Source organism: Macaca fascicularis, chromosome 1 (assembly GCF_037993035.2).
Source record: "Macaca fascicularis isolate 582-1 chromosome 1, T2T-MFA8v1.1".
Lineage (NCBI taxonomy): Eukaryota > Metazoa > Chordata > Mammalia > Primates > Cercopithecidae > Macaca > Macaca fascicularis.
The window spans coordinates 36,335,568-36,352,623 of NC_088375.1; the positions used below are offsets into that span (position 1 = coordinate 36,335,568).

The 17,056-nt window shown below is 37.1% G+C and overlaps 1 protein-coding gene across 11 annotated transcripts in view; it reads left to right on the forward strand.

The window, feature by feature from the left end:
• RALGPS2 (Ral GEF with PH domain and SH3 binding motif 2) overlaps positions 1 to 17,056 on the forward strand; it is a 204,131-nt gene that overhangs the window by 97,213 nt on the left and 89,862 nt on the right. For 9 of the 11 annotated variants that reach the window (XM_065530848.2, XM_005540098.4, XM_045393254.2 and 6 more), the window contains 3 exons: positions 1,011 to 1,094; positions 4,432 to 4,521; positions 13,481 to 13,573. In XM_065530848.2, coding sequence (XP_065386920.1) covers positions 1,011 to 1,094; positions 4,432 to 4,521; positions 13,481 to 13,573 — 267 coding nt within the window. The remainder of the gene's footprint in view (positions 1 to 1,010; positions 1,095 to 4,431; positions 4,522 to 13,480; positions 13,574 to 17,056) is intronic. The other 2 variants (XM_045393263.2, XM_074023765.1) reach the window with 1 other exon arrangement.

Genomic DNA, 17,056 nt, shown 5'->3' on the forward strand with positions numbered 1-17,056 from the left:
AAATACTACCATATCTGGGTGTGATGATTCATGCCTGTAATCAGTACTTTGAGAGGCTGAGGCAGGAGAATTGCTTCAGCATAGGACTTCCAAACCAGTCTGGCCAACGTAGTGAGACCCTGTCTCTACAAAAATAAAAACAAAATTAATCGAGTATGGTGGTACACACATTTAGCCCCAGCTACTTGGAAGGCTGAGGTGGAAGAATTGCTTGAGCCAGGGAGATTGAAGCTGTAGCGAACTGTAATCCTACCAATATACTCCAGTCTGGGCAACAGAGGAAGACCCTGTCTCAAATAAAACAACTACCATAACTTTGAAGTAGTGATGAGTGTAAATTGTATTTTTAAGGTATCTGCATCAACTGTAATGTGATACGAAAATAGCAGTGATTTTGATTGGTAACTACATCACATGCATTGCCAATACCACTGTAATCTGTAGCCTACATTTATAACTAAAAGAACTGTCTTATTTCAGTTAGAGGTTAGTGTAAAATGAATTTTAATTTTTTTATACAAGTTTGTGGGCCCTTCGTATTCTGTCAACAGGCACTTTGGGGGATCATGATCCGTTTTATTAAAGGTTTCTTCAAATGTTTGGAGTGATTGACTGTTAGCTCAAAGAGTGAGATACTAGAAAACTGATTGGGAGCTCTGGGCGACTGAATGGAGCTTGACAACTAGTAGTTTTCACTGTATGTTGTGGGATGCTCATCTTCATCTGTGAATCTTTTCCTCTTGGGATTCAAATCTTTTCAGAGAAGAATCCGCCAGTATTCTGCCTGTGGAATGTAAATTTGCCTATGTTTTCAGTCATTGTGCTCTCTTACGTCCTGCTAATCAAATTTGCTTCTGTGATTTAACTGAATGGATATAATATTATGTATGTTCCCATTAAATAAAGTGATTCTAGAAAAGAACACAAACTGTCTTTAATGTTTTGAAAGCCTTAATCTGCCAAGAAAACTGGACTATTACTAATATTTAATTTTCACCTTAATTTTCCAGGAGCTTTCAAGTTGTGGATGGAATAAAAAAGAAAAGTACAGTTCTGCACCAAATGCAGTTGCCTTCACAAGAAGATTCAATCATGTGAGTTTATAAATTTTGATGCTGTATCTGAAATTTAGTTCCTCAAGATACACTTTTTCCTTAAGAAATAATTTAACTTTTTACATCAGTTCTGGAATATTTTCAGCCAGTATCTCTCAAGTATTGTCTCTGTGCATGATCTCTGTTTTTTTTTTCTCTGTAATTCCTGTTGAAAATTTATTGGAACTTGACGTTCTTTCCTCCTTGTCTCTTACCTTACATATTTTCTTTGTTTTTGTCCTCCATTCTGAGTGATTTCCTTAGATCTACATTTCAGTTCACTGATTGTCTTTAGGTGTGTTTTATCTGTTTCAAATCTGTATGCTTTTACACCAGCCATGCTCTTTTCTTATTTTTATTTTATTTTTAAAATTTATAAATTTTCAATGTAGTTTCTGTGTTATTATTGGAACTTCTTGGGATACTACTATATTTCTGCTCATTCTTAAAGTGGTTTTTTCAAAGATATATAATGGATTTTGTATCTTTGGCTTGAAAGCTCGTGTCTGTTTAAGCTTTATCCATGAGAATTTTGCTGCTGCCTCAATTGAGGGAATACATATTCTAAGAGGCTCTTTGTTTGCTTTTGCTCATAACCAGGGCTGTCGCAGACCTGAGACTGTTTTTTTATGTTTATTGTTGTGCTTGGGGCATCTTTGTACTTCTCTGTAGTAAAAATTTAGATACCAAATCCAGTTAAAGGCAGCCTATAGTTAACAAATTCTTCTTTTAAAGTTAAATTAATTTTTTCTTTTTTTAGAGACAGGGCTTCTATCTGTCACCCAAACTGGAGTACAGTGGTGCAGTCATAGCTCACTGCAACCTCAAATTCTTGGGCTCAACCAGTCCTCTTGACTCAGCCTTTCAGGGAGCTAGGACTACAGGCATGCACCACCATGCCAGACTAATTTAAAAAGATTATTTTGTGGAGATGAGGTCTCACTATGTTGCCCAAGCTGGTCTCGAACTCCTGGCCTCAAGCGATCCTCCTGCCTCAGCCTCTCAAGGCACTGTGATTGTAAGCATAAGCCACCATGCCCAGTCTACAAATTCTTATGAAAGAGTTTTTCTTTTTTTCTTTTGACCACCCAGAGCCTACATTATTATAGATGCACTTGTATGTTGTCTCCCTTTTTCAAGGGAATTGAAAAATAAGTGAATTGTTTTAGTCTACCTTTTCACTGAGATTATAGACCTTTGAGTAGCATTAGATAGAAACGGAGGAGTGGAGAGGTGTGAGGCCTTGTATTATGTCTTTGAAGGAGCATTAATTCCCAAGCCCCTATGTCACTGAGATAGGAAATCCTCCACGGGCAGCTACAGTACCCACTCTTATAACCACTGCTTTGCTTTTATTTCCTTATTTTTTGATCTCTAGAAGAAATCCTTTATTTTTCTTCCCGTTCAGAAATACATTTTAAAAAAAAGAAGTTTGTGATATGTAACCCAGCAATTTTAGGGGCTTATAGCAAAAATATTTTTTCTTATGAGTCCAGTAATTTTATGAAACCGTGTCTTGGTGTTAGTTACTCTGGGTCAGCGTTCTTAAATGTGGTTGGCTTTAACAGACTGTCATTTGGGGAGCATGTACACTTAGCCTTCCAGTATAGGGGTCTCAGGGTGGCTGGATTTATTACATAGTAGCTTAGGGCTCTCCAAGAGAATGTTCCAGCAATCAAGGCAGGAAGCTGCATGGTCTTTTATGACCTCGTCCTGGAAGTCAGTGTCACTTTCACTAATACTTTCTTCATCAAAGCAGTCACAAGCTTGCCCAGATTCAGTAAGAAGTGATACACGTCCTAACTTTGGATGAGAGAGTGACAAAGAATGTATGCTTAAAAGCACCATAGACAAATTGTCTAAGCCAGGTGCAGTGGCAAGTGCCTGTAGTTCCAGCTGCTGGGGGGCTGAGACAGGAGAACTTGAGCCCAAGAGTTCAAGACCAGCTTGGACAACATACTGAGACCTTGTCTTAAAAAAAAAAACAAAAAAAAAAAACAACAAATCGTGTTGGCCAGGTGTAGTGGCTCATGCCTGTAATCCCAGCACTTTGGGAGGCAGAGGCTGGTGGATCACTTGAGCTCAGGAGTTTGAGACCAGCTTGGGCAACATGGCAAAACCCTGTCTCAAGTAAAAAAAATACAGAAATTGGCTGGGCATGGTGGCTCACACCTGTGGTCTCAGCTACTTAGGAGGCTAAAGCAGGAGAATCACTTGAGCCTGGGAGGCAAAGGTTGCAGTTAGCCGAGATCACCCAACTACACTCCAGCCTGGGCAACAGAACAAGACTCTGTCTCCAGAACAAAACAAATCACCATAATATTTGTCTTAAAATTTGCCTGATGTTAAATTTAATTAAGTTGGTGAACTTAATTAAAGTTAAATTAAAGTTGGTGAACATGCGCTTTAGATTTGAATTTGAATAGTTGATATTCAAATCTAAATTTGAATAGTTGATATTTGAATATATTTGATATTTGAATAGATTTGAGATTTGAATAGATTTGAATAGTTGATATTTGCTAAGGTTATTAAGATTCCCATAGCATAACTTTTTTTTTTTTTTTCAGAGTAAACCTTGTTAGAATTGGGGAGGATTATTACTATTAGTAGCCTAAGTACAGTAACAAGTATTAAGGTGACTTTGTAAAATATGTATACTTTATATTTACATATATATTTGTAAAATATATGTAAAATACATAATGACATTTGTTTACAGATGAAAATTGCAAGTAAAATCTGAAATATTTCTCATTAAAAATGTGAAGAAATATGAGGCGGTGGCATTATTTTTTGCACAATAATTTCGAACTATATTCTGTATTTAGATTTGTATAAGTGAACCAACTTACAGTGCTTTGACTTTGTTTTCATAGTACGTGAATTAAAGTGTATTACGTGGACATATTGTATCATATAATAAGCAAACTGTTCAGAGTAGAGTATTTTAATATTATATCTAATCTGCCTTCTAATAAATTAGTTTTAATTATTTTTTAAATCAAGATGGTTTTATTTGAAAGCATTACAAAATTTTTGAAATGCAGTTTTAATGTTAGAATGTTAACTTAGATATATATTTTTTTCTTTTGATATTTTGTTTTATTTACACCAAGAAAACCCTACTTGGGAATCTTCACTTATGATTCTACTCAATCTAAATAAACGGTCATGTAGAATTACACAGCCACAGAAGAACCTGCTATAAGTAGCATCTTTTACAATGTTTAATTTTAGAGCCTACCTAATTCTGCCAAAAATTTTTAGAATACAGCAAAAAAAACCTTACAAATTAAAAATCATAGTGATAGTTATCTAAAATTTTTATTTACAGGTAAGCTTTTGGGTTGTTAGAGAGATTCTTCATGCTCAAACATTAAAAATTAGAGCAGAAGTTTTGAGCCACTATATTAAAACTGCTAAGGTAAGAAAAACTTGTGTTTTTATTTTTGAGTTCAACCATTCATAAATGTTTGTAAGTGAATAAATATTCATGATGCTTTATTCACTGTTTACTGATACTGGAAAAATAAGGTTCATTTATATAAGTCAATTTTTTTAAATTGGTTGCCTACTTTCTCTGCCTTTTTCTTTATTCTTCCTGTTTTCCTACCCTTTCTTTTATATTCTTCCTCCTACTCTCTGAGTAACTGAATTATGTCATCTGTTTTACTGAATAAGTAGAAAAAGATTGGATTATGGTAAAGTATGATATTTATAAAATACTGGACTATTCTGCAGGTGATGAGGAAAGCCATAAGGATTAAGTAGGAGAATACTACTTCACTTCCGAAGTGAACCATGTGAAGAATAAGACTTTATTTTTAAGAGAATGGTATATGTGATGTTGCCACATTGTTAACTGAACAGTTATTGTGTGACATAGATAATAAATACAGCAAGAGAAATAGAGCATGGATTTCAAAGGTAGTTGGAAATTAGAAGGGTGATACAGGATATTCTACAAAGGATACCAAGATTTTATTAAAACTTGTAACAACTCTGAATTTAGTTGTAGGGGCAGAAAGGGGGAGTGAGCTCTTCTTAAAGGGTCAAGGCTGGCAGCCTTTTAACAAAAGACAGGTTAATGAGAGAAAAGCATAGCAGATTTATTACGTGTGCATAGGAGTCATACAAAGTATAAACTCAAAGCAGGGCCAAATGGTTGATGCTTAAATATCTTCTTCACTGGGGAGAGGAGAGTTTTTGGGGAGGAGGTACTTAAGAGTAAGTGATTTTCAGGGAAAATGGATGAGCCCAGAGAACAAAGTCCTGAGACCAAGTTTCCCTGAGCTCTGGGAGAGGTGGCGTTACAGGTTATGGGAGAGCAAAGGGAGAAAAACATATTAAGCAAAGACAGATACCTCAAGGAAATATCTCAGATAATCTCAGAGCTACCCTCAGAAAGAGTAGTTGGGGTTAGCCTATGGTTGAGTTAATCTTTCCTAGATCTGGACAAGGGAGAGGATGCTCAGAGAAAGCCTAGCTGTTCATTTCACCAATGTAGATTCTACAAATGCGAATCTTCTCTACAAAAGGCAACTTTTCAGGGCTATTTCTGTCTGTAGGCCCTCTGAATAGCCATCTCAAAATATGTCAAAGAAGTATATTTTAGGATATTTTTGGTTTCCTTTAAAGTTCTCTAAGAAGTATGGTAATTGTAGCCACGTTCATTCGTTACTCTTGTAATAAATACATAACTTTCCTCACCTGTGAATGAAAGAAGGCAGAATAAAATGAGGGTACCATGTTTACAATTATTATGAGTCATAACTGTTTCCTATTTTCCTTAAGAACATGGGAGCAATTGTGTTCTAACATTCTATGGCACTAGGTGGCAGAGCTAGCCTTCTACAATTTTGATATTTTGCAAAAGTGTCAAAATATTTTTTTAAAATTCTTTGTGATGATATGTTAGATAAATACTTTTTTTTTTTTTTTTTTTTTTGGAGATGGAGTTGCACTCTGTGGCCCAGGCTGGAGTGCAGTGGCGGGATCTCGGCTCACTGCAAACTCTGCCTCCTGATTGTACAGGTCTATTGTACAATCTACTGATAGTAGATATTAACCGCATCTACAAAATATCTTTATGGCAACACCTAGATTAGGGTTTGGTTAAATAACTGATACTAATAGTCTAGCCAAGTTGACACATCAAACTTACCATCACATACATACAAAAGAATATAAGAATATTTAAAGTATCAAAAGAATGATAATGTGGATACCCATGCACCCACTGACCACTGGAAATTTTCATATGCCTCTTCATATGCCACCTCCTTCCCTTCTACTACAGTGGGAACCATTGCCTTGAATTTCGTTTTTCTTTTACAGTATGTATGTTTCTGAATTATATATTGTTGCAAATACATGCTTTTGGATTTTGTTTAAATTGAATTATTCTATATTTACTTTTGTACTTTCATAACTCAGCAGCGTTACTTAATGGTTTTGGGAGTAGCTCTGTTATAGAGTATCCTATTTGTACATATCACAGGTTATTCAGTGTACTTTGGGTTATTTCCAGATTTTTGCTATTATAAACCCTGCTGCCATAAGCATTCTTGTATGGGTCTCTTGGTGCTTATGTGACGATTGATGCCCTAAAATACAGAGTTTGTACTAGCAGTGAAATTACTGAGGCTCTCTCTCTTTTGTTTAGACAGGATCTTGTTCTGTCTCCTGGGCTGAAGGCCAGTGGTGTAATCCCAACTCACTGCATCCTTGACCTCCTGGGCCCAGGCAGTCTTCCCACCTCAGCCTCCCAAGTAGTTGGGATTACAGGCATATGCCACCACCCCTGGCTAATTTCTGTTTTGTTGTTGTTGTTGTTTTGTAGAGACAAGGTCTCATTATGTTGCCCAGGCTGGTCTTGAACTCCTGTGCTCAAGTGATCCTCCCATGTTGGGCTCCCAAAGTGCTGGGATTACAAGTGCAAGCTACTGTACCCGGCCCCTCATCTCTTTAGCTTTGTTATAGATAACCTCCAAACTGGTTACATTTATATATGCTCACTAGCAATGTATGAAGATGCCTGTTGCTCTACATCCATGTCACCATCTGATATTGTCAAAATTTTTCATTGTTGCCAATTCTGGTGGTTGTGAAATGTATCTCGTTTTAGTTTTAATTGCCTTTCATTGAATCCAGTAGGAGTAAACATCTTTTTTTATGTTGGCCATTTAGGTTTTCTCTCTTGAAAGGTCTGTTTAAGATCTTTCAGCAGTTTTCTGTTTTGGTATTGGTCTTTTATTTTGTGTGTGTGTGTGTGTGTGTGTGTGTGTGTGTGTGTGTGTGGTTTTTTGTTTTTGTTTTTTTGAGATGGAGTCTCACTCTGTCACCTAGGCTATAGTGCAGTGGTGCAATCTTGGTTCACTGCACCTCCACCTCCTGGGTTCATGTGATTCTCCAGCCTCAGCCTCCCAAGTAGCTGGGATTACAGGCTCACACCACCATGCCCAGTTAATTTTTGTATATATATATATATTTTTTTAGTAGGACGGGGTTTTGCCATATTGGCCGGGCTGGTCTTGAACTCCTGACCTCAGGTGATCCGCCCACCTCGGCCTCCCAAAGTGCTGGGATTACAGGCATGAGCCACCGTACCTGGAAGTCTTTTATTGATTTTTATAGGAGTTCTTTATATAACTAGATGCCAGTTCTCATAAGCTTTGCATGTATCTTCCTATTTGTGGCTTGTCTTATCAATTTTTTCATATTTTCTGATTTACATGTTCTTAATTTTAGTAGTCAGATTTACTGATCCTTAATTTCTGTCTTGGTCTGTTCTGGCTGCTATAACACAAATACCATAAACTAGGTGGCTTGTAAAAAACATTTATAAACAACAAACATTCTAGAGAACTGTGAGGATTAAGTCCAATGTCAAGGTGTCAGCAGATTCAGTGTCTGGTAAGGGCCCATTTCTCATAAGGCCCTTTCATGTTACAACAAAGTTCCTTCAAGCACTTGCCCAAACAACATTTTCTCCGTACTGCCCCGCCAACACACCCCACTGCCACAGTATAGATGAACGCTGTTCTGGGAGTTTATATAAGTGGGATCCTACAGAAAGCTGTTGCTTGTGGTTGGCTACTCTTGCTTACCATGTTGTTGAGATTCATCCACGTTGCATGTTATCTATAATTCTTTTATTGCTAAGTAGATTTCCAGTGTATGGATATTCCACAGTATATCATTTTCTTATTAATGAACATTTGTTTTTACTTTGGCTTTTATGAATAAAGCTGTTATGAACATTTTTGTGGAATATGCATTGAGTTTTCTTGTATTATACCTAGGAATGGTGGACTTGCTGGGTTATAGATTAGGAATATGTTTTAACTTTATTAGAAACTGCCAAATATTGTTATTTTCCAACATAACCCTGTTGGTTTTACCACTTTAAATTTCAGTCAGCAATAAGAGTCTCCACACATCTTGCCAGTACTTGGTGTTTAATTTTTTTTTTAAATTTGGCCTTTCTTTTGGGTGTGTAGTAGTATCTTATTGTGGTTTTAATTTGTATTTTTCTGATTATAGTCATGATTGAGTATCTTTTCATATGTATGTGGAGCATTCGGATATTTTGTTTTGTGATACTATCCTTTCCAAATCTTTTGCCCATATTTTTAATAGGATTGTTTGTCTTATCAAGTTGTAGGGATTTTTTTTAATGTATTCTGAATACAAACCCTTTTCAGAAATATGTATTTTTTCCCAGTCTATGACTTGCCTTTTTATTTTCTTAATGCTGTCTTTTGGTTAGTGAGCAGAACTGTTCAGTGTTGACAAGGTCCAATTTGTTATTTTTGTCTTTGTGGTTAGTGTTTTTTGTGTCTTGTTTAATAAATCCTTTCCTAATCCAGGGTCATAAAGACATTTTCCTTTGATCACTCCTAGAAGTATTATAGTTTGAAATGGTTTTTTTTGGAGATGGAGTTTTGCTCCTGTCACCCACACTGAGGCAGGAGAATCACTTGAACCCGGGAGGCAGAGGTTGTGGTGAGCCAAGATCACACCACTGCACTCCAGCCTGGGCAACAGAGACTCCATCTCAATTTAAAAAATATATATATATATCTAATTGTGCTAATTCCATTCTTTTGTCTGTTTAACTGCTTTGACATTTTGGTTGGAAATTACTTGATCAAATATGTGTAGGTATATTTCTGTTCCGTTGATTTATTTGTCTGTTCTTATTCCAATATCTCTTTGTCTTAATTACTATAGCTTTGTAGTAAGCCTTGAAATCTGATAATGTTCTAATTTTTTTTTCTTCTTCAAGATTGTCTTGTCTATGCTATCTCCATTTTATATCTGTAGAAATTTTAGAAGTAGCTTATCAATTTCTGCAACATGGCCTGCTTGCATTTTTGATTGAGGTTTTATTGAACTTATAGATCACTTTGGGAAGAACTGATAACAATATTAAGACTTTCAATCCACAAACATGATATACCTCTGTTTAAGTTTTTTTAAATTTTTCTCGGCAGTACTTTATTTTCAGTGAAGCACTCTTGCATATTGCATATCATTATTTCTAGTAGACAGCCAGTGTTCTGATATTATTGTAAATGTTTTTCCGTCTCATTTTCTAATTGTTTGGTACTACATATGCAATCATGTTATCGGAAAATAAAGGCAGATTTGACTTCTTCCTTTCTGACTTTTCTACCTTTAAACATTATATCTAAAAGAATGGTAGAGACTGGAGTAAATACTTTCTTCTCCCAGGGTGTTTAAGCCCAGTCCTCTGTGGGGGAACGAGAATGAGAAGCTGATTTTTCTGGCTGGGCGTGGTGGCTCACGCTTGTAATCCTATCACCCTGGGAGGCCAAGTCAGGCAGATCACCTGAGGTCAGGAGTTCGAGACCAGCTGGTCAACATAGTGAAACCTTGTCTCTACTAAAAATACAAAAATTAGCCATGCATGGTGGAGCTCACCTGTAGTCCCAGCTACGCGGGAGGCTGAGGCAGGAGAATCACTTGAACCTGGTAGGCGGAGGTTGCAGTGAGCCGAGATCATGCCACTGCACTCCAGCCTGGGCAACAGAGCGAGACCACGTCTCAAAAAAGAAAAAAAAGAGAGAAACTGATTTTTCTGATCCCATTAGGAATTGAAGTGGATAGGGTTGAGTTTTAGCTTTAGATAGTTTCAAGTCATCTCTGGTCACAAATGACTCAGGGCGAAATCTGTACTTTGTGTGGTACAGGCCTCTTGCTCTAGTAGGACCCTGGGATCTAAGTCCCAGAGATCCCTCTCTGCTTTCTAACCCAGCTGTCAGCCTCCAGCACTGACACACAGTAAAGAAAGTTCCGTTAGGAGTGAATCAGTGGACACAGAGCCAACTCTAGGTTTGAAACTCCTGCGGATTCTAGTCTGTTATACCAGCCCACAAGGTTGTAAAAGCACTGGTTTCTTCTTACTTTAGCAAAATCTGCCTATTGGAGGCTTCATCTTTGCCTAGCCTTGTAGAGATTCAGCATATGCCCTCAGGGGGAAAAAAACTGTTTAAAGGCTGTTGTTGTTTTTTTACTTTGGAATTTAGTTATTTGTGTTCTTTGTGTCCACAACTCTCCAGTGTTTTTAATAAAATGGTTTTCTTTCTAAGTTTATCTATTTTGTTTTCTTGCCGTTATGGCTTTAGCAATGGTTTCTCATGTTCTACATCTGCTACTAGTAGCAGAAGCTACTATTCAGCATGAGGTTTTTATCGTTTTTTTTGTTTGTTTTTTTTTTTTTTTTTTTGAGACAGGGTCTTCCTGGGTCGCCCAGGCTGGAGTACAGTGGCACAATCACGGTTCATCGCAACCTCTGACTCCTGGGCTTAAGCAGTCCTCCCATCTCAGCCTCCTGAGTAGCTGGGACTACAGGCACGTGCCACCACGTACCTGGTTAATTTCCGTGGTTTTTTGTTTTTTTTTGTTTTTTTTTGTAGAGACAAGGTTTTGCCATGTTGCCCAGGCTGGTCTTGAACTCCTGGGCTCAAGCAGTCCACCTTCCTCAGCCTCCGGAAGTGCTGGGATTACAAGTGTGAGTCACCACGCCCGGCCTCTGTTTATTCTTACTATGAAGTAGTTATTTGGGCTATAAACTTCCATAATACCCCTCCCCTCTTCACTTAGCACTAAGGTTCACAACAGGCATTGTTGCCTGGCAGTCTCTTGATGGTGGGTGAGGATTATTTCTCTCCTGCCCTTACACTCAGGCTATGAGTCCTTCAGTGTCTCTGCTTTAGGCAATGAGAGTCTCTTATTGGAACCCCCACCACAGGTTAGGCAGGCCCTGGGCAATGTGTCCCCTGAAGCTTGGAAAGCTAACCAGATTTTCGTATGTCCTCCAAGGGATTGTCAGCTTTGGTGTTCAGCTTACATCTCTGGATTCTCCTTCTCTTAGTTTTAGGGTCCTAAGTATTCTTAATTTTATTGCTAGCTTTACAATGAATTTTCATAAGATGTATTTCATATCTTACCCAGTGTTCTAATTATTTTCATTGGAAGAGTAGGTCAAGGTGTCTAATTTGCCAGACTTCTGGTATGTAGCCTTTACTAAATTTTGAATCCATTCCCCCTCTTCAACTCCGCTGACACTGACGTGTCAGATCCTTCTCATCATCTCTCACTGTAGTCTCTGAACTGATTCCCTTTCTGTATATGCCACCTTCTGCTCCCTGATCTTTCAAAAATGTAGTACACATCCATAATATCTTACCCAAAGCATTTGGGGCCAGATATATTTAGGAATACACTTTTTTTTCCAGATTTTAGAAAGGTGGTGTATGTAGTTCATATACCATCTGTGGCATTTTCATTGCAATCACCTCCACCTCCTGCTTATGTATTACCTTGAAATCAAACACATTTAATATTTTTGGAGCAAAACATGTAATTATTCACCTTAAGTGAGATCAGTAAAGTCTGTCATTAGCCTCACATCAGGTTAGATTTTCCCGCCTAGTGAACTTGAGACCACACTTACCAAATAAACAAAACTTTGACTTTTCAGGTTTGAGATCTCAGAATTGCAGATAAAGGGTTGTGAACTGATGCCTGGCATTCAGTTATATCATTCTCAAATTTTAAAATTCTCCAGATCCTCCACTGGAGTTCTTACTGCTCATGAAAGTAAGTCTAGCCTCTAAAGAGGCTTCACATGTAAAAATGGCCCTTTCTGTTCTCTTCTTCTGATACTCTGATACTTCTGATACTCAGCTTCCAGACACCTTCATGGCTTTGTGCTTTTTGTGTATTGTAGTCCCTCTTTCTCATAGCCCCTCACTCTCAAGTGTCATTTCTGGAAATCAGAATCTCTCAAAGTTAGAGGCTGATTATTCTGTAGAACCCTACATATACTTTTATTTATAGAACGCTGTATATACTTTTGTTCTAGAAATATGCAAATTGGATTTGTATTTGTTTTCATGTCTGTCTCACTAGACTGAAGCTTCTTGATAGGTCTTTTTCATTTTTGTATATGCTGTGTAATATGGTGCCTAGTATAATAAATGATTAAAATACATCCGTTGAATGGTTTCCCAGTTAGATTGTATAACCTTGTGTGAAGATTTATATTATGTTTTGTGTTATTAATTTATTTTGTTTTCTTCGGGCTTTCAATTAAATGCTCTATCCGCAGCATTTTCTAGACCTGGGACTTACCTGGTAGTAGGATTAGGACAGTTGTAAAATGACTAATTTTTAGACAGGACTTGCGGGATGTAAGCGTCAGGTAGTATTTAAAAATCTGGGAAATCAGCAATAAATGTGCAGATCTCATGGGAAAGTACTGGGAACTAGTGTTAGGTAGGAGTTTTCTGCATGCAGACTGTAAAATCAGTGTCTCAGCATGAATGAGGGAAAAAGGATCTGGGAATTTGGGTAGGAGGAAGCAGAAAATTGAGGAGGACTGTACTGTGAAAGGCAGGTTTCACCCTTGCCGTGGAATAATGGGAGTACTGGATGGGAAACCAAATCAGAATCCTGGATGTTGACCCTTTCTTGAAACTTGAAACATAAAGCAGAGGCTTAGTAATAGTTCAGTATAAGGGAGACTGTTTACTAGAAACCAGCTTTTGTGATCATACCATGTAAACTTGATAATGAGACATAACCTTGGTTTTCTTAATATATTACTCAGCTAGAGGTAGATTTATTCCCAGAGCTTGGGGACAGTGCCACAGTAGAACATGTAAGTTCTGTTGTGCACCAAAGCAACTTAGTGTAAACATAGTGGGTACTCTAAAGACAGATCTTAGTAATGAAGGTAGTATATGCTTAACACTACCAGTTGCCAAGATTGTACTTGTTAGTCTAAATTTTTCTTGTATTCATGTTGTTTCTTTTTCATCCCTCTCCCCCATTTTTTTTTTAATCTTCAGAAACTGTATGAGCTGAATAACCTTCATGCACTTATGGCAGTGGTTTCTGGCTTACAGAGTGCCCCAATTTTCAGGTTGACTAAAACATGGGCGGTGAGTAATATTCTTTAGTTAATGAAAGGTTAGATTTCCTATGGAAAGGAAAGATGTATTCATTTCCTTTGTAATTCTTATTAAGGTTAATATAATGATAATCGATAAGGATTTTTAAATTGCTTTGTACTCTATTCTTTGATACCTACATTTTTTTTCCTTAAGCAGTGCACTGGGTGTAAGGTAATTTTGGGGTGCAGTTTGGTGCTTGGTTTTTGCTCCTTAGAGAATCATTTTTGTTGGAACACTTTCAGTATCTTTGACAACATAGTGTTTAATATTCAGCTGATGGGAAGGTATAAATACAAAAAAAATTGCATTTAATCATAAAGATTATGCTTTTGGAAAGTTTGAGGAATATCTAAATCATAGGTTTCAAAAAAAATTTACTGATTTCAATTTCCATTATTAATCTTAAGTTTTTTCCTTAGGAATAATGGAAAACTTGATGATTAACATGGAATTATGTGCTGTTGCTGCACATGCTGATACTGTTATGTTAATCATATTTGGTTCTATTACTTATACAAGATCAGAGTATGAATTTTGACCTCTGCAAATTTGTGTATTTTCATATTTGAGTAACATGATACTGTACTCAATCTTTTCAGGTATTTTTCATTTAGATTTTATATAAATAAAATTTTATATTCAATTAAATTTATTTATATTCAGTACTATTCTTAAATGTTAAAGAGCGATGATTTTGTTTAGAATCTATTACATTTTGTACAAAGGATCAATGTGTTTTTAAGGTCCTGTGCTAAAATCATGATTGACTTTTTAAAATATTTTTTTATTACTAAAATATAACTGTTTTTAATTAACAAAGGGCTGCTTTTGCTTTTTATAGTATCTGAAGAGACAGATGTTTCTCATGAAAACCAGTGTAGATTTCTATATTGGAAAAACATTAGTATGGAAAAGCTTGTGATCCTTTTTATATTTCTTTTTTCTTTTTTATAGAAACACCTGAGTGTGAAGAGTTTTCTTTAAAAATTCTTTTTAGTAATTATGGCCTTATTGTCTTTTCTTAAAATTTGAATTTCGTGGAGGAATGGAAATGATTATAAATATACAGTTATGAATTATATCTTTAAAGTTTTAGGGAAAAGAGTTATACTCTGTGGAAAAAAAATTCTATTTTTATTTTTTGTACCCAGGCTGGAGTGTAGCATGATCATAGCTTACTGCAGCCTCCAACTCCTGGGCTCGGAGGATCCTCCAGCCTCAGCCTCCCAAGTAACTGGACTACAGGCACATGCCACCGTGCCAGACTAATTTTTTAAAAAGTTTTTATAGTGATGGGGTCTCACTGTGTTGTCCAGGCTGTTTTCAAACACCTGACCTCAAGCGGTCCTCCCGCCTTAGCCAGAGTGCTGGGATTACAGGCATGAACCATTACACCCAGTCCTATACTTCTATTTATGATTTGGTTTGGTAATGAGGTACATTTTTCTGAAGTTAATTTTTATTTTCCTTGAAGATATTTTCATTGCTTCCCTTATGTATTTGCATGGAAAATAATACTTGTTATTTGGTAACAGCTTCATTATTTATCTGAATAAAACTTTTGATGGTTTTTATTTTAAAATATTTCATATTGTGCTATGCACTCTGTAATTGCTTGACATACAGTAGTGAATGATCTAGACAATGTTCGATTCTCATACAGCTAACATTCTGCTGGGGAAAAGTAAATTGCAAATAAATAAATGACTTAAATAGCGATAAATGCTCTGAAGAAAAATAGAAAGGAAGGCAGGACAGTACTGTTATGTAACATGGTAAGAGAATCTTTGATAAATGACAGTTCAGTAGAGACCTGGAGGAATTGAGGAAACCATTTATTTGGATATCTGGGAGAAGAGAGTTCCAAGTAGAGGTAATAACAAGTAAAAGGCCCAGATACATTCAAATGGCAGAGTGGTCAGTGTTGACAGTAGAATAAGCTAGGAAGGTACCCGGTGGTAGGAGATTATTTCAAAGAGGTAGCATGAATCAGATAATGGAGGTGCTGTTTACTCATATTCGGAGAGGTATAGAGAAGGACCATTGTGGGCTGGAGTTCTATTTTACACATACTGTGTTTGAGTTGGCTAGTAAACATCCATGTGAACTGTAAGGTCAGAGTTAGATGTACAAGTTTAAGGGAGTGGTTGGGGCTAGAGAAAGATTGTTATAATGATCAGTGTAAACTATTTGAAGCTAGATGGTAATCATCTAAAGAGGGCGCATAGATGAAAAGCCCTGGGAGCCTCCAGGATTCCCAAGTAGAGATTGGAAAAATGAGGAGGAATCAACAAAGGAAATTACGGGTAGGACACATTTTTCAGTCAAGTAAAGAAAATGTTTCAGTAAAGATTGATCACCTTTGTCAAATGCTACTAATAATTCAAATAAGGCACAAAGTTTTTGATGACCTGATAATTGGAAAGGATTAGTGACCTCAGGAAGAGTGATTTCAGTAGAGAAGTGGGGTGAAAAACTGACTGGAGTTGAGAGAATGGTGGTGAAGAAGTGGGACAGCAAGTATAGAGAATGCTCTTGAGGAATTTTACTGTAGAGGGCTGCAGTGTGGTTTGTAGAGAAATATGGTATCTGGAAGGGAATGTGAGACCAAAGATTTGTGGTATTTTGTTTTGTTTTTGGAAATGGCATCAATGGCAATATGTTTTATGTTGGTGGCAATAATCTAGTAGAATGAAAAAAATGACAAGAGAATGAGGGATTACACCAGTGATACGCTTGATTAGATGAAAGAGAATTAGATATAGTACTCTAGTGTATCAGTAAGAGGTTATCCATTTTAGGCCGGGTGCGGTGGGTCACCCCTGTAATCCCAGCACTTTGGGAGGCCGAGTCGGGAAGATCACGAGGTCAGGAGATGGAGACCATCCTGCCTAACATGGTGAAACCCCGTCTCTACCAAAAATACAAAAAAATTAGCCCTGCGTGGTGGCGGGCCCCTGAAGTCCCAGCTACTCGGGAGGCTGAGGCGGGAGAATGGTATGAACCTGGGAGGTGGAGTTTGCAGTGAGCCGAGATCGCGTGACTGCACTCCAGCCTGGGTGACAGAGCTCTGTCTCAAAAATAAAAAGAATTTATCCATTTTAACAGCAGGGAAGGGAACACATTTAGTTACAGATGCAAGTAAGTTGGTAGATTTTGTGATGGGGTTCTTAGAAGTTCTACTGATTGTTTTGTTTCCTCAGACATAAAAAAGCAAGGTCTTTAGTTGAGAATGTTATGGGAGAGGTGTTGGAGGTTTGAAGAAAGAGGAGAGGATATAAAAGTCATCTGTAGAGTGTGAGAGTCCATTAACTAAGAAAACCTAATAGGTTTGATAGATCTTATGTATCTTTAAAGTAAAACCAGTCAGCAGAGTTATGTATTCTCCAGCCAGGTTCAGATATTCAGCATAAGCTTTCAATAGTGCCAAGAGTTGTGTTTAACCAGAGTTGGGATTTTTTGAGGCTTTTA